The 12,103-nt window shown below is 36.9% G+C and overlaps 1 protein-coding gene across 1 annotated transcript; it reads right to left on the bottom strand.

The window, feature by feature from the left end:
- Nucleotides 1–1,327: 1,327 nt before the first annotated feature.
- Nucleotides 1,328–5,945, bottom strand: LOC134801397 (facilitated trehalose transporter Tret1-like). Its single transcript, XM_063773930.1, has 3 exons — nt 5,769–5,945; nt 3,615–3,750; nt 1,328–3,029 (listed from the first exon to the last, which is right to left on the bottom strand). Exons 1-3 carry the CDS (start codon nt 5,808–5,810, stop codon nt 1,696–1,698), a joined length of 1,512 nt encoding a protein of 503 aa, XP_063630000.1. The 5' UTR covers nt 5,811–5,945; the 3' UTR covers nt 1,328–1,695.
- Between the last annotated feature and the right edge of the window lie 6,158 nt (nt 5,946–12,103).

Genomic DNA, 12,103 nt, shown 5'->3' with positions numbered 1-12,103 from the left:
GAGATGTTTCCAAAAAAAAATAGTATATGACTATTTTGACTTTCTGCACCAGCGTTTTCAGTCTTGCCATCAAATTTTATTGCTTGGGATATTCACCCTCGTCGATGTCCTTTTTAGTAGAAAATTAAGATCCTTTTTCTTCTAACTGTGACGTCAGAATCTTGGACTAGGTACCTTGAATCTTGGTTTGCAGAAATTATACTCTAATAAATGTGTAAGAGTATTCTATACTTAGGTATATGCGAGGTATGAGTTTCTACATATTCGTGGATTGAGGCTAATCAGAGTTATCTGAGATGGAATTTTCATCGAAAGGACAGTTACTTCACCCTGAAATCTAAATCAAATAAAGTATATCTTTATACTCTTGTTCTGTTATTTCCTACTACCTTGTTTACTGGACAATGGCCAATGCACTACATGAAAATGATAGACGTATTTTTTTTAATTTAAACATCCTGGAAAAAATGGCTTTAACTTTTCATAATCGGTGGTCAAAAATCGTGGGTTCAATCCTTAATTGTGCTGTAGTATAGAGCAGACATAATTGAAAATTCAGCTACGATCCTTATCATACACAGACAAGAGGTTAAAAGGCGTGCTAAAACTGCTAAGGGGTATTAGAATGAGAAATAGTTAAATATTACCGTAAAACGGGGTGAGTAGGTTTCGCGGGGAGAGCCGGGAGAGGTGGGTTATGAATGGGGAGAGAAGGTTTGAGAGGGGGATGAGAAGGGATTTTAAGGCTACTGCTACAAAAATAATGTATTCCAATTTAAAATGGAGCTATAGTAATACGCATAATAAAAAAAAATCGATCCAACACTTCCACTTCCAAAATCACCTTTGTATGAAAACCCCTCTCACCCCAAATACGAGGCACTACGGGGTGAGGTGGGTTTTCCTCTTTATCCTCAAAATTATGAAATGGAACTACCCAAAATAAAATAAAAACTAAAATACAAACGTCCGGAATACTTATTATATACACCATTCAGATTTCATATGTAAAAATAAAATGTTATCGAGGTTTGAATTTCAGTTTTGACCCTACTCACCCCATTTTACGGTACTATTAGAAGTATTAGAACAAAAAAAATATTTTCAGAAAATATTTTAATTTTTTTTATTTCAAGTAGAAACACTACCTACTATATAAATTATAAACTGAAATAAATGTCATATAGGTACTAAGAAAAAGTGCCCCAGGCTGGAATCGAACCAGCGTCCTCTGCTGTCACGGCAGGGGGCCTTGGTCACTTTTTCTTAGTATATGACATTTATATCAGTTTATAGTTAAATAATGTTCGTTACCGAAATGTACTTATATAGGCAATATTGGCACTGAAACAATAGGGATAGTTACATAATATTTTATTGTTTACGTTTACATAATCTAATTAATATTACATAACAACATCATTCAACAATATATCCCAAACTAAGATGTCTAGGCTTCAAAATTCAGTCCATCCATGCCATGAGGACAGGAGTTTTTGTATTTACAAATCTAACTAAAGGGATTAATCAGGGGCGTATTTACCCTAGGGCCATCCGGGCCATGGCCTGGGCTGCCAACCCCCAGGGGAAGTATATGCAGCCCCTGACGGATTGCATTTTGTTTTTCTTCCTTGACTTCTGGGGCGCCGAAACGTATTGGCCCGGGGCGCCAAATTTCAAAATACGCCCCTGGTCTTAATGAATGATGATTTGTGAACTGTACCGTCGCATCAGCATATTGCCGTTTAGAGGCTCCGACTCTCTCCTCTCGTCATGCATACCTTTTCCTCTTAACTCATCCTCAATCTCTTGAAGAGTCCTACCTTTGGTCTCAGGAAGAATAAACCATAAAACACTCAGGCAGTAAAACACCACCCCACCGTACACGTAGTACGTGTACGGGAGACCAATAGCTCCAGACAAAACTGGGAAACATTTCACAGCCAAAAAGAAATTCAACGATAAAGGCAACGTCCCAATACCACCACCCAACCCTCTGTATTCTAAAGGAAATATTTCTCCAGATATCGCAAATGGGACAGATGATATGCCAACGGTTAGAGAAAACATGTACATCCCTATTAAAAATATAGGAACGTATTGATTTTGTAAATAACTAGGTAGCCAATCGTTCTGTTTAGCGAGCGTGTATGTACCCTTACATAAATATGCAGTAACGCATATGAATCCCATAGAAAAGAGAACAGTCCTTCGGTTGCACTTCTGCATCACAAACACAGCTAAGACGTTACACACGAGTCTCTGACAATCTAGAAGAACCATGAATAGCGCAGCATTCGCTTCAGGACCCACTAATTGTCCGATGATATCCATGGCGTAAGAACTGATGACGTTAATCCCAGCGAATTGGAATAACGTGTATAAGTGGAACATAATAGCCACTGGTTTATAAAATTCGGGCTTCTTGAACGATCTTCCTAGGTATCTGAACAATCTTCTAGTTTTTGTGCAAAAGGATAGTTTCTGACCCACAACGCTGGATTTCCGAATCATTTTCTGAGCTGTCATCATGTGTTCTAGCTCGTCTTCTTGCTCGGGGCCTTCGCCGCGTAGATAGAAGAACACTTCTTTGCTTTCCTTGTATTTTCCTTTAGCTATCAACCACGACGGTGTTTCTGTAGTGAATATAATCATATTTAAGCTTATAAAGGTTATAAAAGAGCAGATCAAGGCAGTTTGTTGCCAGCTCAAGATAGTCCCGATGGTATGCGTGAACATGACTCCAATAGTCAACGATAATGACACACAAGTCAAGAAGGCCCCTCTGTTCTTTGGATCCGTCATTTCACTTATGATAATCGAGCCTAAAGGCCCTAGTAATCCCATGGATACGCCTTGTAGGAATCTGGCCAGGATTATGGCTTGGACGCTGTCAGCCAGGAGTAACAGGAACCATCCTGTCAAGATAGGTATAGTGGAGACGATGTGGCATTTTTTTCTGCCGATTAAATCCATGAGAGGAGTAACGATGACGTTGCCCACAATTAGAGCAAAGCCGATGATGGACGCTGAAAAGAAAAAGGAAATAGGTATTTAAACAGTTCGTAATCTGTATCATGAAATGACTGAGTTTGAGTATTTAATCTAAAGCCGATAGCAATTGCGAAGATTCAGATAATAATCTCTAGGCAAGCAGAGACCGTAAGTAGTCCCAATTGAATAAACAGATAATGTGTGGTTTGTTAATATCTAGCTCAATAGGTAGGTACGTATTGCCTTGATTAGACCTGGATTATGCTTAGGTCATACAACACACATCAACAAGAACATAGATATATAAGTACACCATACAAAAACTACATAAAACAACATAGAAAAAATGAGCGGATTGCATTGCTCGTACTTGATACAAATGTATCTAATCTACCGATGTCTGCAAGCATCAAAACTTGCAACAATTAGGCCCCAGTGCTCGAACTCTCATTTATTCGAGTTTCTTAAGGGTCGCTCTGTCCTAAAACCTAACAACTTAAGTACCTACTGGCAGCGGTTCGGGATGGTGGAGTACCATCAAGTTAAGTTTGAGGATTTTGAGGAATGCAAGCAAGAACCCTGACAAAAGTAGAGACAACTCTAGCTAGAAGATAACCTACCTATCCATGATTCTTGGCTGGGCGTGGCCTTGATGTGAGAGTCAGGGTTCCTGAGGCTGGGGATCAGGATCGCGGAGTAGCCGATGACGCAGCCGTGCCCCGTGATATTGACTGCCACGCTTGCCGTGAGAAAGCACTGGAATTTAACAAAATCACTATTTAATTTCACTCACGCTAGACCGGGCCGGGGCCGGAGCTTCCGGCGCTTAGTTTTCTATGGAACCACGCCACGTGATCACCGATCAGCCGGCATAGCCGGCACGGCCCGGTCTAGCGTGAGCCATCCTTAAAGCTGCTGCGGTCGCGATCCGGATATGACTTTTATTCAGCGCTTCACTGCTGAAGATAATTATAAAAAGAAGATAATCCAAGCGACAATTATAAAAAAATCTTTGCACATGCCAATCAAACGGGAATTAAAGTGAGTAGCTCTTATCATAAGACATAATGGCTCAATAAGATAAAGTAACGAGCATTGGTGAATCTCAGATATAATAATATATTATTGACGATAATTATTATTATATATGCGAATAGGAATTTCAGATTTTGATTCACATTTCTGATTTTTAGGGTTCCGTACCCAAAGGGTAAAAACAGGACCCTATTACTAAGACTCCGCTGTCCGTCTGTCCGTCTGTCTGTCACCAGGCTGTATCTCATGAACCGTGGTAGCTGAGCAGTTGAAATTTTCACAGATGATGTATTTATGTTGCCGCTATAACAACAGATACTAAAAACAAATTATATATAATTAAATATTTAGGTAAGTGAGGCTCCCATACAACAAACGTGATATTTTTTGCCGTTTTTTTCCGCAATGGTTTTTGTACGGTTTTTGTAATGGCAGTTGGCCCATTGCTTTTATGAACCAATAAATTGAAACTGCAAAAAATCTAGGCAACATGCGAAGAACATTTACTTTCCGAAATAAATGTCATATACGAAGGAAAAAGTGACCAAGGCCTCCATGCAGTGTCCTAGGTTGGAATCGAACCAGCGTCCTCCGTTTACGCGACAGATGCATGAACCGCTCGGCCACTCAATCACGGTGGCATGGGTCGAAATGGGTTTGTAATTTAAATAGTAGTGTGCCTACTTGAAATAACACAAATTAAAATATTTAATAGAAATTAATTTAATTTGTTCTTAGAACATTTACTTCTTTCATGGCTTTCTTTTATGCAATTAATTATTTCATTACAAATGTATGTAAAAAGAAATCAACGCTTTCGTTGTAATGTCGTGGCCCTGAATAAAACCAATCAGAGATAAGATGAATCCGATTGTTATCGTTGATTGTGATTTTAAGTAGTATCTATGTTAATAGCAGCCTAATAAGCCCCTCTTGTGCACAAAATTAATCACGCGAGATACTCGTATTTAGTGAGGTTCTAAGAACAAAAATAAATTACTTTCTATGAAAATACTCTCTGAATATTTATATCGGTGGGATTTTTATCTAACCCCTCCCCCCTTTTCCCCACATAACCTCACGTGTATTTTTTTGAAATTTATTGAGTCGACCATGCGCTCCAAAATATCGTAAAATAGACTGGCTAATTTGAAATGCGAAGTGAAGATTTACGTTTAACGAAACCGAGAAAAAGTACTTTTGTAACTCATGTCACTCATGTGGTCGATATTTTTTTCTTAGTTTCATTCACTGTAAAAAATACACGTGAGGTCTCCTTATACCCCTCCCCCAATTTTTCTTGTCTCCAAAAATGTGACAGAGTGGAGCTTTTTGTATGTGATGAAATTTAGTTTTTAATTGTTCTCATGTAAAATACCTATAATCTACAGCTAGAAATACATGCAAATAGAATCACGAGCTTCCGAGAACAAAATTTCCCAATATTTTTATTTCCACTCCGTTACCATTTTTCATAGACTATGACGGTAATTGGGATATTTTTAAATTTATTTAAAACGGGGTCTATGTAGAGATAGGTAATAAATTAAGTATTTATAGGTAAAGTATTTCAAGTATAGGTACCTATTACGTATTAGATACTACATATATCAACATTGAGTAAAAAAGAAGGAAATTGGTTCTTTAAATTTCGGGATCATAAAATATCGTTACAAATACGTCAAATTTGTGTGCAAACTAAATACAGGTAACTATAAAAAAAATTAATCTCTAGGTACCTGTCTCCAAAACGGCACATAACTCTTTTTCGACGCACTCATTTTCCACTTTATTAAATTGTATAATAAAACCAAACACTACAATTCTCGTCGTCACCGATGTATGTATGTCTGTAACATTGTTCACAAGCACTTGTGTGCGAGGCGCTGTAGCTACTGAACCTGATTAGGTGCAGGTAATCTTTTACACGCCGAAGATAAGGATTAACTAGTGAATGGCTGAATCTCGGGATCTTTCATGGATCTGGTGGAAATGTCATCAGGGGGCCTAAACTATGATGTTATCGTACATCGACAAACGCCTAATGAAAAGATACAAATTTATCGGGGTGACAGTGGTACGAAATCTCACATGACTATTTCCATAGTCAGCCAAATTTCATAGAATGAAACTAGAGACGTTAAAACTATGCTGGCGCCATCTATCTAAACCGACGACAAGGTGTCTCAGTACCGGTTTCCGCAACCTTCTCTTGTCAGACCTGTGGTAGACCATGTCGGTCTCGCATCGGTCTATTCAGCCACCAAAAACGGTGTTTCTCCGGTGTTACACCATAAATCGTCTCCAATAGACGAAAAGGCCTATGATGATGATGACGATGAAGGCCTTTTAATAGTCATCTGAACGGCTAGATGTTTTAATTATGGCGAGTTGCCTTTGTCCGACAATGGGACCCTCAGCTCATTGTTTTAGACTTTCACGATTTTTACTCATTATTATTTACTAATAAGGGACTTAGGTAATCGCGTATAATTAAGTTTTGAAATTAGGCACTGACGACGTTTTGAGGGCGGCGTTGTCCCCGTGGTCTCGGAGAAGAGGAGTTTTCTATACGCGATTAGGTCCCGTTTTAGTGAATAAATAATGATGCCAAGCCCAGGAACATTAAATCCCAATAATTTCCCTTCCCTAAAGGGCTCATCTCAAGTCGTGAGGTTATGACGCCACCTACTTGAGAGATAGTGCGACCTTAGGTTGTTCGATCTAATCAGCCAACGGCGCAAGGTCGTCGATATGATTTTATTGCGACGAATTCAGAAGCCCTCTCGAAATGAAATCACTTGAATGAACTTGTAGTGAAAGTGCGTTGTCCTCTTGTTGTTTTTCCTTCTTCTACCCTTTTTCACCCGCTCGCTGGGTGATTGCTCCAACAGTTTTATGTATGAAAACTATATGACAACCTCATTTAAGTGTTAAGTACAACATGCTAGTAGTGATGATCTACTTTCAGTCGGCATATACCATATGCATAATTACCTACCTACCTACCTTACCTCTCCCTATACCTACCTTCTACCTACCTCTCTGTCCTTCTGTCGTCTACCTGCCTGTCTCTCTGTACCTTCTTCTCTGTCGTATCGCTCTTGACAGAGCGGTCGTGGTCACGTTGAGGTGTTCGCATCGGCAGTAGCGGACACGGATCTTCGCACGATCTCCCGCCATCTCTCCCTGTTCGCAGACTATCTGGCACAGTCAGATACGCGGTTTCCCACTGCGGATTTTATTTAGTAGGTACGTATACCTACCACAATATAATAAATGAAAAATTTAAATTTAATTTCGAATTTTGGAGCAATATTTATTTAGCTATGTCCAAGATTATTGTTGAACATAAGATGTTACTATGAGATAAAACATACCTACCAAAAATATTAAAGCACTGCAAACTGACAATTTTGATATGGTAAATGTATAAAGTCGTATCATGTAGGTACTGTTAAGCAAAGGAAAAACTCAATATATTAACTAGGTACGTATGATATACATACAGATTTACAATTTTTCAACTTTGAATATCAACGTGACATTAGGTACCTATGAATTGTTTTCAAAGTAGTGTCGATATGACGTTGTTGCTATCATCGATCATAATCATACTTATCTAGACGACACTTCATTTAAATTCTTTGGAATTTTACTAATAAAACTAAACTGTGGAATGAACTGTCGCCTGATATACAACCTTCAGACCAAGAGCGTAATACTAGTTCATACTTTTTAAATGCCGGCATAGAGAAAAAAATACATAGAGTGCTCACTCCATACTTCAGTTTTAGTTCCAAAAAGACTATTTTCGTAGTCGACGTCTAGCATCGAGTAGCGGATTTATCAGTATTGCTACTTGACAATAGATGTAGCACCGACCGAAAAGTCTAATACTCAACAATTTTCAGCTAATATTATAACCGGAACTCTATTTTCAACGACTTCTGCTTTTAATATTAGTTGTAAATTGTTGTTCAATACAATTTTCGTGAGTCGCGACACTAGAGAATTCTAGTATCGAGTAACGGTACTGATAATTCCGCTACTCGATGCTAGATGTCGACTGCGAAAATAATAGTCGTTTCGGTACCAAAACTGATGTATGGAGTGAGCACTTTATTCTTACTATATTTCTTTAAAATGCCGGTAATCCACTTCTGGTGTTGCATAGACACCCCATGGTCGACGGTAATCGCTTACCTTCAGGCGATTCTTCTGCTAGTTTGCTTTCTACATCACTTTCTTAATAATAAAATTAAATTCGCATTTATAATACTTATAAGGGAATGATGTTAACTAGAAGTTATCAGCGAATGGTGGATACTTTTGACGCAGTCTGATACGAACTATTTAAATAGTTCGTATTTTGATGTTTATAGGCCCCGTGCATGAACTATAGGGGGCAGCATAGGAGCCATCAGATTTTTGGCGCGTGGCGTAAATATGTCGTTTATGCTTACGATGTAGGTAGCCCATAAGATGCCAGAACCTACTATGCACAAGGAAACGTACCGACGAGAACGGTAGATGGTAGCACTTGCTTTGGCAATGTACATGTGCACATATGTTTCCGATTCAGGCCACAAGATGGCAGACCCTCCAACGCGCACGGTCCCAATAGGTGGTTGCAACGAATGATCATGATAATTAGTCTGATTTGCGACGATTGGCGCCTGAAAAAATTGTAATGACTATGATTTCTGTCTGCCGTGTTGCGAATTTTATCCGGGTGCCACTCTGCGCCTATTTTATTTTGTTATTTTATATTTTATAAGGCCAAAGTGGTACCTTTCGAGTTTCGACAGACAAACTGCATACTATTAAGTAATGTATTTTGTCGGTGAAATATAACCATGAAAATATCTTAATTTTAAACAATATAATACAAAGTTTACGACAGAAAGAGGTATATGGCGCCCTCTAGTGGAAAACATATATGTTAAACATACATAAGTTATTATCTATATTTATATTACTTTACTTTTAATAGGACGGTATTGTAAAGTATTTCGTAAAAAAGTAACACCACGATTCGGTAGGAAAGGACGAAAATAAGAGGTGAGATGAGAAATAACACCACATCATTAAATTAATTAAAAATTTCTTATTTATTTGTCAAAATTCATGCTAATACCTAATATTTACAGAGCGATGGCGTATCTTGGCTGCGCTCTATAGTAAAACATAGTAACCCACAAATATGAAAAACAACAACTGAGAATAAAATCATCTAAAACGAACTAGGAACAAAATGGCTAAAATAAACCATATCATAGATATGTGACGTTTTCAATCAAACGGTACCACATTGTCGGTTGTCAATAAGGTTGATTTCAAATTGAAGCTATATCGAAACAGCACCTTATTGACCTCTGACAATAAGTACCCTTTTGATTGAGAATGGCACATATAATTAAACAAAAATATCACATGTGAGATGTTAGGGTTACAGAGATATCTTAATAAAACCATTAAATCGACTATTTAATTACATATAAGGACAAAAGTCCAGTCAAAACTGCACGTAAAATATATTTGCGTCACTGAGTTACCACTTGGGATGTCACATATTGGGATGGGTATATTCTTAACAAAATAAAATGTCTATTTAATATCTAAAATAAATAGTTTTACCTGTTAAACAGTTCATTAAGGTAGTCAATGTTTATTACGGCAAATTCCGTGAAAAATTATATTTTTTTAAATGGAGGTCAATTTGAAGTTCAAATTTTAAACGCAGCTGCAGAAATAACTGACCCCGTCTCCTGTATAGACATTTGTTTGCAGGGGGGGGGGGGGGGGGGGAGGGTCAACTATTTCTGCAGATTTTCTTTTTCATTTTTATATTTTCAGATATGGTTTAGATATCAAAATGTAGGTACTTGATTCGAATTGGCCTCGTGGTATATAATTTGGTTATCATTTAAAATACAGAAGGTTCTATCTATTCATAATGTATTCGATCAAAAAATGTAGGTAATCTATCCGTTTCATAATTAATCAATCACGTCACTTAATCCTTTATAAATAAACAGCGTTATTTGTTAAAATAATCTACCTAGGAATAAGGTTACATGTCATGAATATACTTTTCTCAAATACACATAACAGATCGAAAAAATACATTTTAAACTTACACTACTTCGGTGCCAGCACCGCAGTTCAAATAATTTAAGCTCAGTTTACACATTCAATGGTTTTATGCAGAAATAACCCAATAATTTTAGGTTAATGGTCATATGTGCATAATGCCATCCAAATATAAGATAACCTAGTCAGGACCACCCTACGCTAGCGTCTTTTGAGCGCCGGCGTCTAGTCAGCGCTATGCAAAATGGCGTCGCTGCGCAGTAGCGTCAACATTGCGTCGAACAGCAGCCATAGAGTTGACTAGACGCCGACGCTCAGAAGACGCTCGCTAGTGTGGGGTCCCTTAGGAAGAAATGTATTATTTGTGTTTGGAAAAACTATTTGAAACATTTATAAGCTCCTAGAAGATGAAACATATTACATATGACGTTTTGAAATCACATATTCTATAAATGCAAAATAACATTCAACACTATTTACAGTGAAAACAAAATTGTCTACTTAAAGCTATAATAACAACTAGTATACCTAATAATACTCGACATGAATACCTAAATATATAAAGTAAATATTACCATTGTTTCGACTACGGACTTTGTTCTAGATTTAGGTCACATATAATTAAACACAGTAAAAGATACTTGCACCTAAGATGGCCCGATTCTTAAGCTTGCCTACTTCCAAAATACCTATCATATTTTTATAAGTGGCGGTTAAAATTTTGCATCCATGTTCGCTAGTACCATAGACAGAACTGCAAGTTCATATTAAATATAAGAAAAATAACGATGGGCCATCTTAGGTGCAAGTACCTTAGAGTTAGACCAAGAAAAGTGTGCAGCGATTTTGATAGCCCACGTAACGCAAGTGTAACTTATACGTCATAATTTCATTGAAGTTTGACGTTTAAAATAACACTTGCACTGCGTGGGCTGTCAAAATCTCTGCAGACCTTTCTTGGTCTCACTGTAAGTGTTTTTGACACTTTAAAGGGTTTATTAAAAGTTAGTGAAATTAAATAGTCGTAGAATTACAGAATCATTAAGGTCAGATGGAGAAACGAACGAAAAATAAATATTTTGGAGTAAGAAGACATACCTATGACTATAAGTTTTCTTCTTGCCCCTGTGTTCATCTTACCCTACCAATGACGTGCTATGTTACAAATCCATAATTGGTCTAAATTTGGCCTATTCTTTGAGATATTTTGAATAAAGTGTCAAATGAAGTCAGTATTTTCTGATAAACTACAATTTATAAATCAAATAGTAGAACCATAAATATTTAGATCTAGTACAAATTCTGTCCATGATAATATGAATTAAATCTCTAATAAATTAGTAAAACATGGTTTAAAGCGTTTCACTTTCATAATGAGCATTTAAATCAGTATTTAATTGATTCAGCAATTTAAACAAATCATATATAACTACATAAACAGCTCCGAGAAATTCAGTAGGATTGCATTTAACATAAATGTAGGCATATTCTTGTTTAAATCGCAAAAAAATAAAACACAAACACTACTTCAATAAAAACGTGATTTCAAAACTTCATTGACATAAAGTATACAAAATATTGCTTTAAACAAGTTTGAGCTTCGATTAATATAAGAGAAATATTAAATAATTAAACATAATAAAACTGAGACGGTTAAATTGTACATGTTAAAGGATATTAGCACTTAAATCTATATATACAAGGTTTAAATCATTCACAGCACTTGAAGAACTGGTATTTTACAGACTCCATTTTCTAAAATATCCAACCTTTGTATCTAATTTCGTCTAAAATTAATTTGTTAACAATTTCGACTTTTGTACGTAAAACGAAATTTTCGAGATAGGTCACTTTGCTCACTGAATTTAGTTTACATTACACTGGAGACAATTTGACACTTTCCATAGAGAAGGGTCCTTACGCTTCATGTGCATAAGGGCCCTTCTTTGACAGAAAGGTCTGATAGAAAGCGACATTT

Source organism: Cydia splendana, chromosome 22 (assembly GCF_910591565.1).
Source record: "Cydia splendana chromosome 22, ilCydSple1.2, whole genome shotgun sequence".
Classification (NCBI taxonomy): Eukaryota; Metazoa; Arthropoda; class Insecta; order Lepidoptera; family Tortricidae; genus Cydia; species Cydia splendana.
Note: the sequence above shows the minus strand (reverse complement) of the source record. Positions and strands in the feature narration are given on the sequence as shown.

Coding starts and splice junctions, on each gene's coding strand:
- LOC134801397 (XM_063773930.1), bottom strand. CDS start 5,810: ATGAGTGCGTCGAAAAAGAGTTATGTGCCGTTTTGGAGACAG. Junction 3,751..5,768: donor ATGTGCCGTTTTGGAGACAG/GTACCTAGAGAT, acceptor GTTAAATTCCAG/TGCTTTCTCACGGCAAGCGT. Junction 3,030..3,614: donor CAGCCAAGAATCATGGATAG/GTAGGTTATCTT, acceptor TTTTCTTTTCAG/CGTCCATCATCGGCTTTGCT.